This window comes from Peromyscus maniculatus, chromosome 2, assembly GCF_049852395.1.
Source record: "Peromyscus maniculatus bairdii isolate BWxNUB_F1_BW_parent chromosome 2, HU_Pman_BW_mat_3.1, whole genome shotgun sequence".
Lineage (NCBI taxonomy): Eukaryota > Metazoa > Chordata > Mammalia > Rodentia > Cricetidae > Peromyscus > Peromyscus maniculatus.
The window spans coordinates 6,786,119-6,805,781 of NC_134853.1; the positions used below are offsets into that span (position 1 = coordinate 6,786,119).

At 42.2% G+C, this 19,663-nt stretch overlaps 1 protein-coding gene across 9 annotated transcripts in view; it reads right to left on the reverse strand.

Moving 5' to 3' along the window:
- Ncoa2 (nuclear receptor coactivator 2) overlaps positions 1–19,663 on the reverse strand; it is a 258,198-nt gene that overhangs the window by 81,477 nt on the left and 157,058 nt on the right. For 8 of the 9 annotated variants that reach the window (XM_076563719.1, XM_076563713.1, XM_076563712.1 and 5 more), the window contains 2 exons: positions 12,990–13,094; positions 10,536–10,708 (listed from right to left, as the gene is read on the reverse strand). In XM_076563719.1, coding sequence (XP_076419834.1) covers positions 10,536–10,708; positions 12,990–13,075 — 259 coding nt within the window. In that variant the 5' untranslated portion in view covers positions 13,076–13,094. Of the gene's footprint in view, positions 1–10,535; positions 10,709–12,989; positions 13,095–14,172; positions 14,302–19,663 lie in introns of those variants that run through there. The other variant, XM_076563715.1, reaches the window with a different exon arrangement.

Consider the following 19,663-nt stretch of genomic DNA (forward strand, 5'->3'; position numbering starts at 1 on the left):
CACTTACAATAGCATCAAAAACAGTCCAGCTTCAACGAACAGAGCACAAATGGAATTCTGTGACAGAGGCTGGGGAGGGAGGGGGAGGTCAGGGTACGGTCTGTTCAGCAGGTCCTGAGCTGCAATCCTGCCCCAGGAAACGAATCTGCAGACTGCTGTAAAACAACCTCCACTGTCAACAACACTACCAGGAACACCCACAGTTTCTTAAGACAGAAAAATGTATGTGAAGTGCTCCCTTTCCATTTGTCTCCCCACCAAAATATCTCCTTGGGAGGACTAGTTAAGATAGTTGTCATTATTCCTGGATAAGTCATCTCTTCTCAGTAAGAAAGTTAAGTTTAAGGTTTAAGTCCAAAGAGTCACATCCCCTTTCTCTTGTTCTAAGAGAACAGCATGGTGTAGAGCAACGGTGTTCTCACCTGCTAAAAAGGAAACAAAAGTCCATAGACTTAAGAAGAAAATGTACTTTAAGGCTAAACATACCAAAGGGATAAGGAAAAGAGCAACTGGGTTATGGGAGGCCTCCTCATGCCTCCTCCTCTACTTAAATCACTATACACAGCTAATCAGATTTGGCTACTTCTGGTATTAACTCATTGAATAGTATGCATGCCAATGAATTCCAATGCAATTTGAAATTCTCATTCTCCTTTCATTGGCATATCCAAAATAGTTAGCCTATTTTTCAAAAAACTGCATCTTAAGCCTGGCATGGTGGCATGCCCTTTTAATCCCAGCACTCTGCAGGCAGGGGTAGGTGGACTACTATGAGTTCAAGGCCAGCCTGGTCTACACAATAAGTTCCAGGCTAGCCAGGGCCACATAGTGATACTCTGCCTCAAACTAACAAACAGCAAACAAAATCAAATGTAAACTATTTATTTATTTATTTACTTACTTATTTGACAAGGCTTGGCTATGTAGCCCAAGTTGGCCTCCAACTTGTGACCTTCCTGCCTGCCTATGCCCAGCTTTCATGTAAACTTAGTCATTAAAATATAGACATTCCTGGAAAAATAGTAGAAATTAGTATTAATATCTATAGAGCACTAATATTAAGTATGAATCTCCTTTCTGTCATATATTATAAACTAATATGAAATGTCACAAGTTAAAAATCACAATACAGTTATGAAACATTTCTTTCTCTAGCATTTCAAGGTATACTGTAGTTGATAAGCAGGTTAATAATGAGGGTTCCATGGCTAAATTTGTCAGGAGTCTAAGGAAGTTAGCAGTTTGTCTCATATTGTTTTTAAAAGACACTAATTTGCTTCTAAGAGGAAATCTAAAATACTTAAATATTTGTCATGTAAAGCTGAAATTGGTAATTCTTGTACAAGAACGAAGGTACTCCAATCCTGAAATTTATAGCCAATGAAATCGTTACCTAAGGCTAGGCATCAGAATAATTTGACAAATACTTATTTCACATAAACCACAACAAACATTACACTTAAAACTACGACAGATGTCACCAAGAAATTAGGTCAACCAACCAACTGGAAGAAAAAAAAAGAGAGAAACACAAAATCAGAGGAAGTAAGGCTAGACCGTACAGAAATGGCATGAGCTGTCAATGTAGGCGAGCTTATCTTGTTTAGGTGATTAACATGTTTTACATAAAACTGAAAATGAACAGTAGGACAGAATCAGGAAACAGGTATTCCCGGTAGGCAGGAAAGGCACAATGAGGCCCTGCTGGCAGCAGCGCTGGCCTAGACAACTGCTCTTAGGGCAGCAAGCACTCTGCTGCAATGCCAGGAAGCCACCACGCAAGCTGGTCACACTGCTCAGACCCGGGCTCCAGGATCCTGGTGAAGGCTTCCACGGTCACTCATCCTCTGTGCAGTCACTGTGCTCATATGCAACCCTCCAGCTAACAGCCTACTCAAGGTTAGCAGCAAGGGAAGGAGAGGCAAGCATTTCAGGCAGAAAGAAGACTAGGGGTCAGTCTGTACACAGACCTGGGGATGTATAAGGAGCTGGCTAGAGGCAGATGGCAGAGCTACCTGTGCTGTGTGACGGCTCTTATCTGAACTCTTGCCATAGCTACCCTGACAGTCAGCGGGACCACAGCAGAATCAGCAGTCTGGATCACTGGGTGGGCAGGGGAGTTAGGGAATGACCCCTCCCTGGGCACAAGGTTCTTCCCTTGGGTTCAGGACTCTTCTCTTCAACATAGGACCCCTCCCTGGTGCACAATGGTGATGCCACTATCTCTCAGCTCAGGCAACAGAAGCAACAGGAAGGGATGCCATACTGATTCAGCTCCTTGATGGGCACACTAGTGGGATGAAGTCAGGAAATAGGTGCGCACTCATCACAAAGCTGTGGTGGCTCAGTTCTGAGAGGAGGGTTGCAATGAGGAGGCTGAGCCCAACATTCTTCTTTCTATGTGTGCCTCTAATTCCCACATGAAGTCATTAGTGACAAATCAAATGTATATTTTTTAAAGATTTATTTATTATGTATACAGTGTTCTGTTTGTATGTATGTCTGCACACCAGAACAGGGTACCAGATCTCATTACCAGATGTACCAGATGGTTGTGAGCAACCATGTGGTTGCTGGGAATTGAACTCGGGACCTCTGGAAGAGCAGTCAGTGCTCTTAACCTCTGAGCCATCTCTGCAGCCCTAGATTTCATATCTTTAAGTCACAGTTTGAATGTACACGTAGGTGCTCTGGTCCTGTCTTCTGTCTTTCTCACTGTGGGCCTGTCCTTGTATGTCTGTCTGACTGCTATTGTTAGAGCTGCCATTACTAACCCTACAATATCCTCCTCATTCTTCTAAGTCCCAATTCAGACACTATGAAAATATACTCAAATCAGTTGTTACTGTTGTTACTATTACTATTATTAAGCCAGGGTCTTGTTATGTAGCCCAGGCTGGTTTTGAAATCACAATTCCCTTGCCCTAGCTTTCCAAGTAGCCTGGATTTTTGGATGTGAGCTACCATATATGGCTTGAAAGGCTGTTTTAGTAAAACAGCATTCATTAGTTCTTATTATAGGTAAATGCATTTTATGGTTTGTTAACTTTGTTTTGTTAGTTATGTATTCCTATACGTCCAAGCTTTCAATAAAGCCTAACCATCGTCTATTCTTAGTACTCTATATAGATCTAGAGAGCGTGGGAGGCAACCTCAAGCCACTTCTGCAAAAGACACAAGTCCAGCTCTGACCTCCAATGTCATTTTCAATAGTAAATTGCATTCATTACACTTTACTGTATGTCACTACGAGTCCCTGTGCCTTGCTCAGGTTAATCTCTGCCCTGTTTACAATGTCTGTTCCTGTACCACGCTTACAGTTTCCTGCTCACTGAAATCCTCGCCTGACACAGGCGCAGGCTTGTCTTGGAAGGCTGCTCCAGCTTTATCATCTCCACTGTCCTTGATGGTCCCACAGCTAGTTGTTCACAGCTCTTCCCCACTAAATGAGTGAAAGAGCCAAGGAAAAGAACTCTATACCTCTGTATTATTGGTTTGTCCTCAGTGAGGAGCATGCCTTCAGAATATTTACTCAATAAAATCTTATGGAATGAGTGTTTGCAACTGGATAGATCTATCTATCTATCACCTATCTATCACCTATCTATCACCTATCTATCACCTATCTACCTACCTATCTACCTATCTACCTATCTATCTATCTATCTATCTATCTATCTATCTATCTATCTATCTATCTATCTATCCATCCATCCATCCATCCATCCATCCATCCATCCATCCATCCATCCATATAAAATGAGGTATCAGAGTTAACTTCCTTTCACACTAGTAGAAGGTAACCATGGAAACAAGGGAGTCTACTTTCTGCTGGAGCCAGCTGATATCTTGATTGAGAGCTCATGTCCTAAAGTGTTAAAATCCTAAAGCATTAGGGTACACTGAATGATTTAAATCTTCCTTACCTAAAAGCTATTAAACCAAAGCTACCTTTCATGTACTTAGAGATAAAATAATGGGGGGGGGGTTGTCTATGAAGAAAGGAGGGTAAGAATTTTAGCCCTGGCTCACTAATTTTAAAGACCTCATGGATAACGTGAGCCACTGATCCATACACAAGCATGAACGTGAACCATGCACAAGGCAGGGGAAATGCCTCGTCGTATTGGCAGCTGCAGCATCAGGGACACACTGTCGACACTGGTTAAATGACCAAAGGAATAAAACTGACCTGCTTCCTGGAGACAGAAACACAACAGTTTCTGATCTTTAAAGGTAATCAAGGGGCCAGACTGTTTTCCATGCTAAGTGAAAACTGCCAACACCCTAGACCTTCCTAAAGCACAATTCCTGTGACTGTCACCCAGGCAAGGCAGATGCAGGAACAGCCCAGTAGCAGAAGCAGCTGTTGGCAAGTGGTCAAGGCAGCAAGACTAAGTGACACAGTTTGATCTCTATCTCTGACTGAACACTGGCACAGTTGCTATTTAGTTATTTCTGTATTAAGACAAAAAACATGCTATGAATATTAAATCTTAAAATGGTAACACATGGAAGATATAAGAGTTACTTGTTTCCTTATCTATATGGAGGTCTTTGAAAGAAAATATATATTTACTGGATCCTGCAAGTATAGATGTCAGACACACTGGTGGAGTATGAAATTACTGCCAATGAAATCATCCAATGTGCCAAGCACTAGGTAAACCTTTATAAGCCTACCCTTCACAAGAGCTTTATGAAGCAGGCATTATTATCCTCTTGCAATAGATTTTTGAAATAAAGACCCCAAGATGTTAACAAAGCTGCATGTGGTCTGGTAAAGAGAGATAATAGATTCATTGGATTTTAAATAAAGTCCTTTCTCTTAATGGGTACATTATATTGATGATTTCAGTCTGTGCAACCAATTAGATCTGGGGAGTAAGCTGGTCTGTTTACACAATATTCTCTGTTGGCATCTGGCTGACTTGGACCACTTAAAGATCACCAGTATTTAAGAGTTGGCAGGATAAAAAAGCTAGCAATTGAGACTTGAACTGTATGTGGTATAAAAGAGATTTCTGTTTAAAAGAAAAGTTAAGAGTACATTTCACTGCAGTCTCCTGTCACTCTCCAAATACCAAGGTCTTTGTAGTGTCATGTTTGACAGATGTCCAAACCACTGAGCCCTACCCTTAGTCTGAGTACCCCCAGGTGCATGCCAACTACGTGTCAAGTCCAGCACGCCAGCCCTTCCAGCGGATACTTGCCCATCACTCTGGGGTTTCATCACATGGACTGTAAGTCACGACACGAAGCCTCAGCACCAAGCCTGACGCACAGACAGCCCCACTGCGGAAAGGGATTTGCCATCAGCTCTTTTGCTCATGCTGTCTGGGGACAGCTGTGGCAATGACTGCGCGGGCTCTAAGTAAGAGCTTTTTAAACACGGGGCAGGGAGAGAGGGACAGATAAAGAGGGAAGTGGAAGTTTAACAGGTCTGCACTTTGCTTGTAAATGCTACAGGTGGGTCATTTCCATTACTACTTCCTCCAAGTTTTAAGAAATTCTGTCAGTTCATGATTTCCACTTTGATTTACCTACATTTCCCTCTCAATGGCAGACTATCAAATGCTTAAAGCCAGCTCTTTGAGTGTGCGGTGCATCACAATGTTTCATTAGCACAACAGGTATGTAGTGCATAATTTACAAATGTGAATAACATATACAACTCTCATTTTTATAAATATCATGTAGCCATTTGACTCTCAGAGAATGTTTCCATTGATTTTTGCCAAATTCCTGTACTGCAGCTACTCTCTGATTACAGCTGATGAGGGAGTATGGATGTTGGTTAGTTTCCATTTAAATGAATGAGTAAGACAGGAGAACTAATGGTTATACCATACCCATAAATGTAACTGGTGATCCATGAATGGCTTTTCTGCCGTATAACACCTTTTGAGATATATATATATATCTCCAATATAGTTAAGATGTTGGAACATCCTCTCCTTTACTGTCAAGTCTAGAGTGACAGCCACCAATAAATCACACAAAGTTCAGTGTCCCAGACCTGTGGTAGGAATATTGTCCTCATGGTGGACTTCGCTCTAACTCTGCCACACCCCCAGCCTTGAGTTTGGTGTACAGTAGGCACCACTAGAGAGGACTTGAGCCATGTAGGCACGAGGCACAACCTTCAGTGCACATCACAGTGCAGTGCAGCAAGGATAAGAAATCTTGAATGTCATTTCTTTACTTTTGCTTGTTATATAATCCTCCACATACATATGGTTATTAATGATTGCTTAATTAAAGAAAAAAAATTTTTTTGAGACAGGGCCTTGGTTGTCCTAGAACTCACAATGGGGACTGCGCTGGCCTCGAACTCACAGAGATCCACCTGCTTCTCTGGCTCCAGAGTGCTGGGATTAAAGGTGTGTACCACTACGCCTGGCTTAATTTTACTGACTCCAACAAGCCATTGCCACCCCTTCCCAACTCCAGATACTTCTTCACTTTGTGATGCTATCCTATTAGAGAAAATTCACATGTTTGAAGCAATCTAGAATTCCAAATTCTCATGCTAGCAACACATATTAAAATGTTATCACTATAAAGTTGTAATGAAAAATTTAAATGTATATATATATACAGATACTTTTGAAATATATTCTTGAATATTTAATATGTGCCTTTTCATTTTTGTTGATATTCACCAAAACTAATTTAGACAAAAGTTTGAAACCAATTCTCTACTAATAAATAAATCCAAATATAATGTAACAAATTGGATTTCAATTGTGATGTTTTTTTAAGACAGTGTCTCATATAGCCCAGGCTGGTCTCAGCTACACTATGAACATGTGAACATCTGATTCCCCAGCCTCTAACTCCCAGTGATTACAGGCCTGCACTACCATGCCCACAGACTAATATAATTTTCAAATAATAAAACTCACTTTTAATTATTTTAGAAGAAAAAAAGAAACGTGTGACTACTTCGGAGTAAAAGAGAAGATATTACTCTAAACAGGACAGCAGAAATGTGCTTCATTTTAAAATTCTAAAATTTTCTATCCATTCTATACTTTGATTATAGTTTTAAAACATAAATAGGAATTACTATGTATTTTCTACACAATATTTAAGCTTTCTGCTAAATGGAATGATATTGGACACAGTAGTCCAAAATCATAGACTGTATTTCTCCTCTTTTTTGGAATTCTGTGGAATCTAGCAACAGCGCTTCTCCTCCAAACCCCCAAGGAAAGTGGATATGCGTTACTAAAGACAACCCTTTCTAAGTCATGGAGGGAAGGCAGAGACTTTAAACATCACCACACCAGAATACAAAGAAACACCATATGACAATACTAACATGTGCTGTAATGGCCAAGGGTGGCTGTAGGACTAGGCTGCTGGGATTTCACCCCGGCTTTCCCTTAGAGCATGAGATTTTGCTATACTTAACCATTCCATGTCTCAGGTTTCTTACCTGGAAAGGGGGAAACAATAAAACTGCTGTTTTCTATGGCTGTTTGGCATATTAAACAGGTAGCCAAATCCACGTGTATAACCGAGAGCCCAGCACACAGTAAGTATTAGCTGCTATTGAAAACTCTCCAAGAGAATTTAGTCACAGCATAAGGTCTCAATTACTTAGTTAGCAACTTTGTTATTAACTAAGGCTCTATGGATGTGTGCCTACAGAAGACCATTGACGCAAATGTATTCCAAATTTCACAGTGATCACGCCAGTAGCCTCAAACCCTTCTGCTCAAAGCCCACTCTGTTTCTACAGGTGCTTGCAGAGTGTCTGCTCTTGGATGTTTGTGTCATTGAGAAAGGGTTTCATTATGTAGCTCTGGCTGGCCTAGAACTCTATGTAAAGCAGATTTTGGCCTTGAACTTGTGATCCTCCTGCCTCTGCCTTCCAAGTGTTACCACATCAGGCCAGAGTACAGTCTCTGACACAGGTGGGCCTCATAAAGTTGTATGTCTGATACAATGCTTGTTAATTTGAAAATCTGCTAACCCTCCCTCCAAACTCCTGTCCTGTTGGCCATTTTAAAATGCCTCTCCACTTTCCTCAATTCACAAGGTGTATGAAGAGTTGAGGGGAAGAGTCCATGTTATTGGGCTGACGCATTTATCTGGGAAGCATTCTCTCAAGATGGGCCCTGCTCTCCTGGTGTCTTAGTGTTCTTTCGCACGGTACCTCACACCCAGTTTAATTTCTCTGAGCCAAACATGCAGGCTTATATGAATATTTTCATGGATATATTCTCCTCAGCTCCTCAGTTAATTTTATTTAGGCTGATAGTATGACTGAAACACAAGTTTGGAAAATGGTGGAAAGCTGGTAGCTGAGTTTCATTGATGCTGACTGGTGGGGGAACAGTTTGGGCCTGAGAAGACACAGCGAGAGGAAAGGGTTCAAGCCTGACTTTTGTGCTACCTTTAGCTGCATACAGAAATCAAATGGCCCAGACGGATCCATCCCCAGAGAGTTCTCTGACCCTAGAAGACACTTTTTCAACTCTGAATTCTTTAAAGGGCACTGGAAACAGGTGTTAATGACCACCAGTTACCTTCCTGCCATTCTCCCTCTGGAGGGAGAAGTAGCTGTTTAAAGAGCTTAGGCCAGGCTTTAACAAAGTGTTCAATGTGGGAAAGAAAACTCCATCTACTAAACACTTGCTGTGATGGGAGCTGACTGAGTCAGCTGACACAAACCACACTTCTTCAGCAGCCCTGTGCCCCAGGTATGGTCACTGCTCAAGTCTGTTTGAGGAGACTTACAGAGAGAAAAAACTTCTGCATAGGTTCAAAGAACCCTTCCATTACACTGGTGAACAGCTACCTTCTTTCTGTCTGATGTGACTATTAAAAATTATTGAAGTAGAAATGTTCTTAAGGCATTCAATTAGTTGAGAACTTAAAAGCCTATTTATGTTCTTGGTATTTAACTTTTGTGTATTTGGCACTTAACTTTGGCTTCCCCTTTTGAAACCCATTACCTTTCCAATTGCGGGAGCACTGCTTTGAGACTAGAATGTGGCAGGGTGTTTACAGGATCACCGCTTCTTGGGTGGCTGTGGTGTGTGCATGATGATTAACACTGCAGGTAAGGCATGGCACAGGCCCAGCATGACACATCTTAACATGTTTTCTGGTTGGAAGGGGGGATTTACCAAGGTTGTGCAAGACCTTCACAGTGGTTGAAAATATGTGTATGGTTGTTTTAAAACATAAAACTACCAACATGAAATTGCTCACAAAATTGAACTATTCAAAATTCTTAGAAACCGGAAACAGCAAGCTGACATTTTCTATGATAATGGCATCAGCAACCAAAGCACAAAAGCCACTGTACTTCAACCAACATTTTCCCCCAAAAATTCTAGGAATATCATTTGATCCATTAGCTGACATCGAAAATAAAGAAGGTACCAAAATGAGAGTAAAGGAAACCTGAGAGATGGGGGTTGTGACGGTCACTGAGACAAGAAGCTCCACACTGCTTCAATCTGCAGCAGGACAGACCAGAGTGATGACATTTTTCAGTGGGCTGATATTAGAAATGTGTATGCTTTATGTATACTTTTAAGTTCTCAGAAGACAGAACTATATATTTGTATAACTGAGTTCAATAGTTAGTAATGGAAAATGCCACAATGATAGTATGCTAAGAGGGAAGGTTTTATGATTCATAAGGGGAAACAGTTTGAGACTTGGACATCTATAAAGACAAAGACATTATTTTCCTGAAATTGGTTTTTTCAACTATTAGATAAAATGCATTTTTAAAAAATAAAGTTTCAGGCAGATGCATCAAAAACATTTCAAGAGGTAATCATCTCTGGCCCTGAAGGAAGGCAGCATGTGGACACTTCAGAGCATGCGCCAGCCCTGAGCACCAAGGCACTGTTCATACATGCCTCGGATTTATTTTTGGCACTACAAAGTCAAATGTGTTTTTAAAAATATTATTTTCTTAATTTGTTTTCTGTAGGCAAAAATATCAAAAGAAAAGCATAAAACAATCTCAGGGAAAAGAAAACCGCAGGAAGAGAGCTGTCACATGATGTGTTTGACTTCACAAAGGAATCTTTACTGGTGATTAGAGCCTTTCAAGCCTCCATCACTCAGGATGTGAAATTCTAATCCAGAAGCATGGCCAGTGGAGGCTGTGCCTTCATCAAATATGCTGGCTAGCTGAAACAGGAGGCATTTTCTGCTTCCTTACTTGGGGATTACACCTCACACTGGCTCCTCACTTGCAATTATGCCAATCACTTGCTGTGCAAGCTGAGAAAACTCTGGGGTGTGGGGGGAGCCAGGGGGCACCAAGCTGAGTTCACCAGATGAAAAGTTCCATCACCGGCTCACCTCCCGTCTCCTCGGTCTTCAGGGAATGGCTGAATTTTACATAAAGCCTATTTATAAACCCCTGCAAGTGATACTTGCATTCATCTCGTAATGTGACATCATCTCGTTAATAATTTAGGTTTAAGAAATAGATTCAAGGGACTCTGAAGGAACTTCAACTACTCGGAAGAACAGAAATCACCCCAGTCTCTTACCTTGCTCTTTGATCTGGCGAATCTGCTTCACAGTTTCTTTTAAGATTGCACATTTGTCAGGTTTGAAGTTGAAGTTGTCGATATCATTAAAATTTGCAAAAATCAGCTCTGCAAGTTCTTCTATGTACTTATTTTCCTGCTCACGATTACGTTTCTCAGTGCTTCTTTTGGGGCTAAGAAGGAATATGGCATTATTATTTATTTGAAAAAGCTGTTATAAGAATGATACACATGCTAAACTACTTTTAACATGAATCCAGACAACAGAAGTTGCCTGTTAACTAAAGCAGGTAAGACCAAGGGCGTGTTTCTGAGAATGCACATTTCACCAGTGTGTGATTCTTTTTGTGCTGTGAGGTTAGTTCACAGATATGCTTCACTGCCCAGCCTCACCCTAACAAGGTCAGGATCTAGGCACTCACAGGAGCTGGACAAGAAAGGGGGCTTTGAAAAGGTAAGAAAGGGGGGTTATGTTGAAAGAAATTCAAATTCTACTTAAGATACGATTTCTTTAGAGTATGATCCAATCAGGTGGTATAACAAGTCCGGAGCCAGTGATCCAGGGCTCCACATGAACTGTACAGACCAAATGACTGGCAATATGCAAACAAATGGCCCGAGTTCAACTGAATTTAAATAGATGGAGAAAAAGATCAAAATTGGCAAAATCTTCTCATTTGAATCTGACAAAATAGCAAAACCCCAAAGTTCCTCTTGAAAACGATACAATTACTCGTTTAAGTGCAGTAGAAAAGTTCATTAAATGACCTCCAAATCAATACCAAAGGGCAGAAATTTGAGTTGTTCATTTTTCTGTAATTAACAACTTTCTGTATTTTAGTGTGTAATTATTTGTATAGAACATTAATTTAAAAATTTGCAAATTCAGCTGGGTGGTGGTGGCGGCGGCGCACGCCTTGAATCCCAGCACTCGAGAGGCAGAGGCAGGTGGATCTCTGTGACTTCGAGGCCAGCCTGGGCTACAGAGTGAGTTCCAGGAAACGCTCCAAAGCTACACAGAGAAACCCTGTCTTGAAAAACCAAAAGTCTGAAAAATCTGTTCGTGGTGGTTTAAATGAGAAATGCCCCTCCCCCATGGGCTCAGGCATTTGAATACCTGACCCCAGTTGGTGGCACTGTTTGGGGACCTCGCTAGAGGAAGTGTGTCCCTGGGGATGGCCTTTCAGAAGGAAGAGCTGGGCTCTACTTGTACTTTGCTCTCTCTGCTTCATGTTTGTGGATAAGGACGTGCCCTCAGCTTCCTGCGCTTTCCGCCAGGCCTGCTGCTGCTGCCTGCTGCTCTGCCTCCCTGCCAGGATGGACTCTTGGTCCTCTGGAATTGTAAGCCATCAGATGGCTTACATAATGCTTTTGGTTGTGGTGTTCCATCACCAGAATACTCTTTCATCTTTGCTGCCTTTTTGCCTGGCTCTAATCCAAGGTGGGTGCAACAATTACTGTTTCCTGGTTACCCTGTAACACAAATGCAGAAGTTTCCCCTCTTCCAATTCTCCTTTTCAAAATCTGTGTACTCTATAAACATTTGCTGAACTTGCTCTCTTCTCTCACATCTTTTGGGATAGGACCTAACAATGTATGTAGCCTAGGTCAGCTTCCAGCTCGTATGTAGTCCAACTTGGTCTTGCATTCCTCCTGCCTCAGACTTTGGGGTACACCACCACAACTGTCTCTGTGCCCCAATATTTTAGAAGGCTTCTAAAAATACTAACCTCATTGTTTATCACAATTGCACTGTGTTCTAGGGCACATACCATCATCTTAAAATGTTCTCTGCAAAGAGTTTTTCCTAATCTTTTATGAATCTAAGCAAGGGTGCAAATGAGCAACCTTACACCTCCAGCATTCTGCATACACAGGTGACATCGTGAGGAAATTCCTGGCACGAGACTTGCCATTCAAGAGGACAAGTATTTGTAATTGTGATATTGACAGATTAGGCTGTATTTGGCCTAGTGATGCGACCACACATGGCAAGAGGCACAGCTTGCTTTAACATTGTTTGTTTTATCCAATGAAGAACCACAATGTTTTTAATTCAAAAATAACTGGATTTAACACTACATGTCATCTTAAAAAAAAAAAAAGACAAGAACTCAGCAAACTAAGAGCAAATCTTTTCATTACAGAATTTACTTGTTAAAACATTCTGTGACCTAATAGAAAAGAAAATATGGAATACTCAAAGGTTATAACAACAACTGATTATAAAAGTAAAATACACAAAGGACAGTAAACAAGTATATAGGGGAAGTTTCCTTTTCTTTTAAAAAAGAATAGAATCTGTAAATAATCCACACATTCAAAATTTAAGCTACTACACATGTAAAATTTTCATTGCTGATGAGAAAAGCCAAGCACAATATTTGAATTGAGAGTAAAGCCAAAGAAGCAGGCACACCGCTTCACTAGCATTTCTGCAAACAACAGTCTGACCTGGGTCCAAGCTGGTCAGGACATTCCTTGCGTTTCCTTGTCTCTGCCCTCGCCGGGTCAGAGGTGTTTTCTCCCATCCCACTCATCTTGAACACATATCAGCAACTGCAACAGAAAACAGGGGGAAAAGGGTATGAAGACTACAATAAAATATCACATCGTTTTGCCAACACTTAAGAAACTTTGCCTTCAATCAGAAATTTGAAAACAGTTATTAACACACTGTTTTGATAGATATGCATAATGGAAAGGTTAACGTAAGAAATAAACCCCCCTACATCACTGAGCCCAGGCTCTTTAGACAGAGACTCTACTGCACCATGAGCTGCTCTCTGCCTGCCTGGGTCAGGCTACAGCCTCCGGTTCGAGGGTGCTCCTGCACCATGGAGATGACAGGTGTTGTAAGGGCTTCCTCCCAGCCTCTGTTTTGGGTTGGCCAATGTGGAGTGTGAGCTGCAGTAGCTCACTCATGACAGTCTGTGGAAGTGGGAAGGCCAGGGTACTATAAAGGGTTCCAAATTTAGCCTGGTAAATCTGCTACCCTTGTAGTGGTCTTGCCCAAGGCTTCTAACAGTGCCTCTCAAATGGCGGCTCTTCCTGCCTCCCTCGAGGCTCAAGACTGGGCTCTACCTTCCAGCTCCTCCCTCTTCTTCTGTGGAGGCAGTCCACCTCCCTCTTGGGCTCCTTACATCCTGCTGGACTGGCTTTCCTTCACTCAGCCAGTCTAGCAGCCGTCACCAAGGGTCTTCAGAAGACTGTGGGAGGAGCTGATAGCTTCTGCTTACCCAGTTCCCTTGGACGAGAAAAGAAGAAGGAGGACACACAAGAAGTGTTCTCACACTGGCCCCCACTATGTGACTTAGTCCACAAGAAGAAAATGACAGTTCTCAAAGAGACAAAGGGGCTACTGCAAGTTTAGAGAAAAGCACTAAGAGTTCCTTACTTAGCGTCTACTCGGCCAAGGGAGAACAGCACAGGCCCATGAGCTCAGAAGTCAGTCTTTACACCTCCCTAGGAACCCAATGCTCTTTCTACTTCCTCCAGGGACTACTGCCCTCCTTGACTCTCGGTAGTGGCTTCTCCTCCTCTCCACATTAGGAAAAGACAGTGAGAAGAAGTGAGGAAAAACAGCGAGGTGGGTTAGGAAGCCAGTGGAGAACGACTGGGCATCACGGCCACCTACCAGTCCGACTGTCTGCAGTCTCCTTGGGGTAACCCCGGACCTCAGTCTCAGTGGGCCCACAGTTACTCCTCTGACCGCTGTTCTGATCAAGTGGGCAGCGGGGCCGACTGTTTTCTCTCTCTCTGAGAGTCATGTGTTTTACAGAACCAATTGTTTTTAGGGAGTCAAACGAAGAAATGCCGCATCAGCAAAAGGGAGGTGGTACATTCAATTCAGGAGTCACATGGAAGGGACAATCTGAGAACTGATGCGCGAGCTTCCTGTGGGCAGGAGCAATGTAACCAAGTCTCAAGGTCTACTCCTGTGCTTAGTTTTTTGCCAAATAATAAGTACTGTATTTAGTTGACATTCATTTAGTACATATGCTATGTACTAAAGCCAATTTACAGATTCAAAGCCCACCTAGGAAACCTGTGTTAGTTACCAGGCGGCCACGGGCTAACATGTAGGCCCCAGCCTCACCACTTGGTTAGCCACGTGACCTTCAGACTTTCTACTTGCTCATTAACGATGTTCTGCAAAATGGAGTCGCCCTGGCACCCATAGCACAGGTTTCCAAGTGAAAGGGGAAGGGACCCTTGCTCTTCACTGGAACGCCACTGCCGAGGCTCTTCCCTGCCTTGTCTGTCAGCTGTGAGTTGTTCTTCGCCCACCACAGGCAAGGCCCGTAGAGAAGGAGGAGATCTTTCACTATACAAAGCCTGCTTTCCTGCCACTGTAGATGGACTTGGTGGGGAACAGAGTGCTCCAGACAGAAACCGGGCAAAAGGAGACGAATTCAGACAGGCAACACTCCAACACACACCAACTGCCCTTCCTACACTGCGGTGTGCTCCCGGCCCAAGAGCCAAGAGACAGATGTTCCGGCTGGGATGAAGGTGGAATGGATGACCTTCAACAGAGGGTTGGGGACCCAGGCCACTACAGGAGGCAGAAGAGACAACATGCTACAAACATTCATTTTTACTAATTCTTTTCTGAACAGTAATTCCCAAGATTTCACTCAGGACCATGCAAGAAAAAGCTTCACATCCAGTAATCTTCCAACAAATGATCCAGGGAATTTTCCCCTAGAATTGGCTGTCAACAGGTCATAAAAGTATGATTAAATCATACAGTACAACCTTCACTAGATAGCAAAAACAACCCCTCTCAAAACAAAACAAAACAAAAGCCCCATATATGGTAGACATAGGTGATATTTTATTGAAGATAAAACTTATCTAACCATCACCCCATCTATGGACTCACACCGTTAGAATAAGTGCTGGTTACAGAGTGTCTGTGTGGGACTGAACTCTGCCTTTAGCTTCACCGACCTTAAATTCACACACAATAACAACTGAGTGTCCATGAGGAGCCAACACTCACATATTTCCACAAGAGGTCTTAGGGGGCAGAGCAGACCAAGAGTGTGTGTATTCTGGCCCAGGAACAGTAAAACCCATGGAGCATACTTCAATATCTTACTTGTACCTTCTCCAGATTAATTTAAAAACACTCTATTTGAACCATTAGAACATTATTTCCTCCTGAACTTATTTACATGGCAAGTTTTCCTTTTTTATTAAATGATGGTTCCTTTAATCTATTTCCTCAACATATAAAAGTTTCTACTTTTTGAACACAATGGTTTCCTTATTTTTGAGTCTGGCTCATACATCATTTTTTCCAGGTAATTTTCCTAGGTTACATCTCTCAAGTACACACATCCACCAGCCTTCACATCAGAGAGGGTGAAGGCAGCAAGTCAAGGAAGGGAACCTGACCATGCTCTATCGAGAGGGACAAGCCACAGTGGCCCACCCAAATCACTGCCAATCATTGAGGTAAATAAAAAGAAGGCAGGGCTAAGGAGTCCTACCCCAAGGAGGTAGGGTCGTTTCAGGCTGGAGCAAGAAGGGAGGAGGGCACGGAGGAGGGTGACAGGCTTGGCTGCTGTCCTGGAGCATACAGGTTTGTGATCTGCTCTTTAGTGGGCTAGACAAATGAGCAAGCTTCAATAGTGGGGGTCTAGAACAACTCTGTGGTCTCTCAACCAGGGGACGCTGTCATTTCCATGGCCCATATGAGGTTTCTTTGGCCCGAGTGCCAACATTTCACCTGTAGAATGTGGCAGGGCCAGGGAGTTCACTGTTTTCCTCAGCACTCAAGGTGCTGGGCAGGGCAGAAATGCCACAGGCAGATGACATAGATAGAATCACTGACTTCAGACTTACAGAAGAAGACCTAAAGCAAAATAAACTACATAGACAAGTTTGAATATACTTTTGTAGATCAAAGGCAAAAATTAATTTGCAATATAGAAGCAGGAGGTGGAAAATTCTCAAGGCACATTCTACAAGTGGGTAAGCAAACATCCTGCACATTTCTACATGTTTTCAACATTCCCATGAAATTAAAGCTCTGGAGTATGTCACTCTGAGAGTGTTCAATGTAAATCACAGAAACTGATCATGACACAAGTCAAACTCAAGGTAGCTGAGGATAATTACAGTGAGCCAGAGCAAACCGGTTTCTACCAGATAAAAGGCGCTGTGAAGGACAAGCCTGGAGAAGAAGTTGCTATTTGTCCATTCTTGTTATCAATAGCCACACAACAGCAGTGCTTTCACTGTGCAGAAGGCCCTTCCTCCCATCTCTTGATATCAGCTTGAATGTACTTGATAGAAGAAGAAAGAGCCACAAAATTCAGCAAGCTTCATTTTTTTTTTTTTTAAAGTAGCAATATTCTGGGAGGGATGAACAATGCCCACAGTCAAGTTCTCGGCAAATGACAAAAAGCAATGTAAAATGTCAAATCTCAATTCAATTAGAGAATGCTGCACTCTTTTTTTCATGGAACTCATCCATCGAACTAAGAAGGCAGCAAAGCTGTTGCTTGCAAAACAGCCTCGCTGCGTTGGAGCTAGTTAATCATCCAGCATACATGCAAGCGATAATGTGCACTTTACCTCTTATCAGCCCAGGCCATCTTCCAAACAAGGCCTGTAAAACTGTCAGATTTATTATATGCTCAACAAATTCAGTTAAAGGATAAGTAAGGATAATATCCTTGCTTAAATCCACCCAGAATAACATGATCAAGCACCAAGACTCTTCTTAGCTCTAAAAAGAAATAGGTTTAGAGTTGGGCCATTATTAGGTCCCTGACTTTGAGATGGAATTCACAAGGAATTTTTCCTGGGGCAGAGATGATATACACAGAGAAGCAAAGCAACTCCTTTTATCACACTGGACTGGTGTGAGCCTGTAAGAGGAGGGCCGGCTCACACCAGTCCAGGAAGGCTTCCTTGGCCTACAAGGTCTTTCCAATCTATTTTGTTTGTTTTTCCAACTGTTTTGCAACTCACTATGTAGACAAGGCAGGCTTTGAACTCATAGAGATCTGCTCGCCTCTGCCTCTGGAGTGCCGGGATCAAAGGCATGTGCCACCACGCCGGAAAGGTCTTTCCACCAAAAGGTCTTTCCAATCTTTCTGGTCTCACTTAAAAAGATCAATGAAACTGTTGTGTAATAGCAGTTGTATTCTGCACAAATTTTAATGTTGGGACCAAATCCAGGGCCTTGTGAGTGGTAGGCAAGAACTCCACCAGCCCTTGATTTTCTGAGATAGGGTTGTCCTGCTGCTGTCTCCTGAGAGCTGGGAACAAATTTTCCGAAGACTAAAGCTATGTTCAAGCATTACTTGAGCACGTGTAAGCCAGCATGTCTCCATCCCTACTCTTTAGAGATCCCACTGCACTTCCCTCGTTTATCAAATCATGTGAAAACAGCTGACTCGATTCCCAACAGTTCTATCTACTAGGTTCTAGGGAGGAGGATCTCCATATTAGACAAACTCAGAATCCTTGGGCTTTCGCTGATACATCTAAGGAAACACAGTATCTAATACTAGAAAGAACAAAACATCCTTTTTGGCTGTGGATACTGGGAAAGGCAGAGGAGAGAAAGGACAAACATTTTGGAAATACCTGCTTCCAATGGAGTGTTCATTGGTCAAATTATCCCAAGCAAAACCTTTGTGGTAAGACACCAACTTTTACCAACAGTTAAACAAACATTAACTCAATATAGTAAATATGCAGATTATGCAAAAATATTTTTTGATTCATACAAATCAAGCAGCATGATATACGCAAATCAAACTGAAGCAGAACTGGACATGTACTCGATGTGGGGTGAAAGCACGCTTTTTCTTCCACTTGGCGCAGAGGGAAAGAGAACACCATATAATATTTCACACTATTTTAGCTAGTAAAATGCTGTATTATTTTCCTGCAAGGGGTATTACTCTTTATTGCAGCATACTTTTAACCTCATATCATACAACATATGGTACTTCTCAGATTTCATATAAAATTTTAATTTACCTAGGATGTCACAGTTTACCTACATGTTCAGACTCACAAAACTCCACACCAATGCATGCAGTGACAACTGCTAGCTTGCAAAGGTTGATGAGTCACTTTGAATGAATTCGGGATGAAAGACATCTTCTTTAGGAACGAAGTCTCAGCGAAACTTAACTGGTTCACAGCAACACATGGTACATTTGCCTTTATAAGTGACATGGCAAGTCAGGCACGCACCAGCCTTGTTAGAAAATGACTTCCAAACTACACCACTGGGATTTTCCAGAACCAAAGAAAACACCACATCCTACAACTACACTCCAAGGAGATGGCTTCAGCAACTACCTTCTGCAGGCTAGGTCCTCTTTCATGCAACAGTAAGAATACTGTGTAAACAAATGTTTAAGCTAAAAATTCCTCCTCAATATGCTTTGCTCTTAGATTTACTTTTGTATAATGGCCTTAAAGTGGTCTATTAGACAGTAACTAGAAGACATATTGTACTTTCTGACTGAAAGCCAATACTACTCATGAATTTTTTAGTGAAAGACACTTCAAGATGCCATTGGGAAGACAGTAATAAACACATTAGGCTGCAAACGGGAGGTGGCTCTTTAACGTACACCATGATAAACAAATGAATGGCTTGACTCATATTCACTGGCGACACAAATATTTCAGTGTGACACTGCCATTGTCTACATCTTTCGTAAGGGGGAGGGGGAAAGAAATCTTCCCTAGGTTTCACCGGCAAAACTGATTGCAGAATATGTAATGCGGGGCTTGAGGTGGGGTGGGGGTGGGGATCTAGTGTGACGTCAGTGTCAGTTTCTGCTGTCTGAGTCCTCAGTTGTTCCTCAGTGCAGGCAGTCACTGGGCTCCTTGAATCCAGCAGGTCAGAAGAGCTAATCTGGCCAAAATAGCAAGATGAGGTATTTAATAAGGCCTCAGGTGAGGAAAGAGCGTCATTCCCTGCATCCCATAAGCCCTGTCTCCAGTTAACATTTTAGACTCAAACTTGCTCTGAAAGCTTAAGTATGCACTCTGGAAAGACATCAGCAAACCAAGACCTGAAGTGGAGGATTTGCTGGACTTTCATAACTTGTCCAAGGTAAATTCAACTATCTTCCTTTACT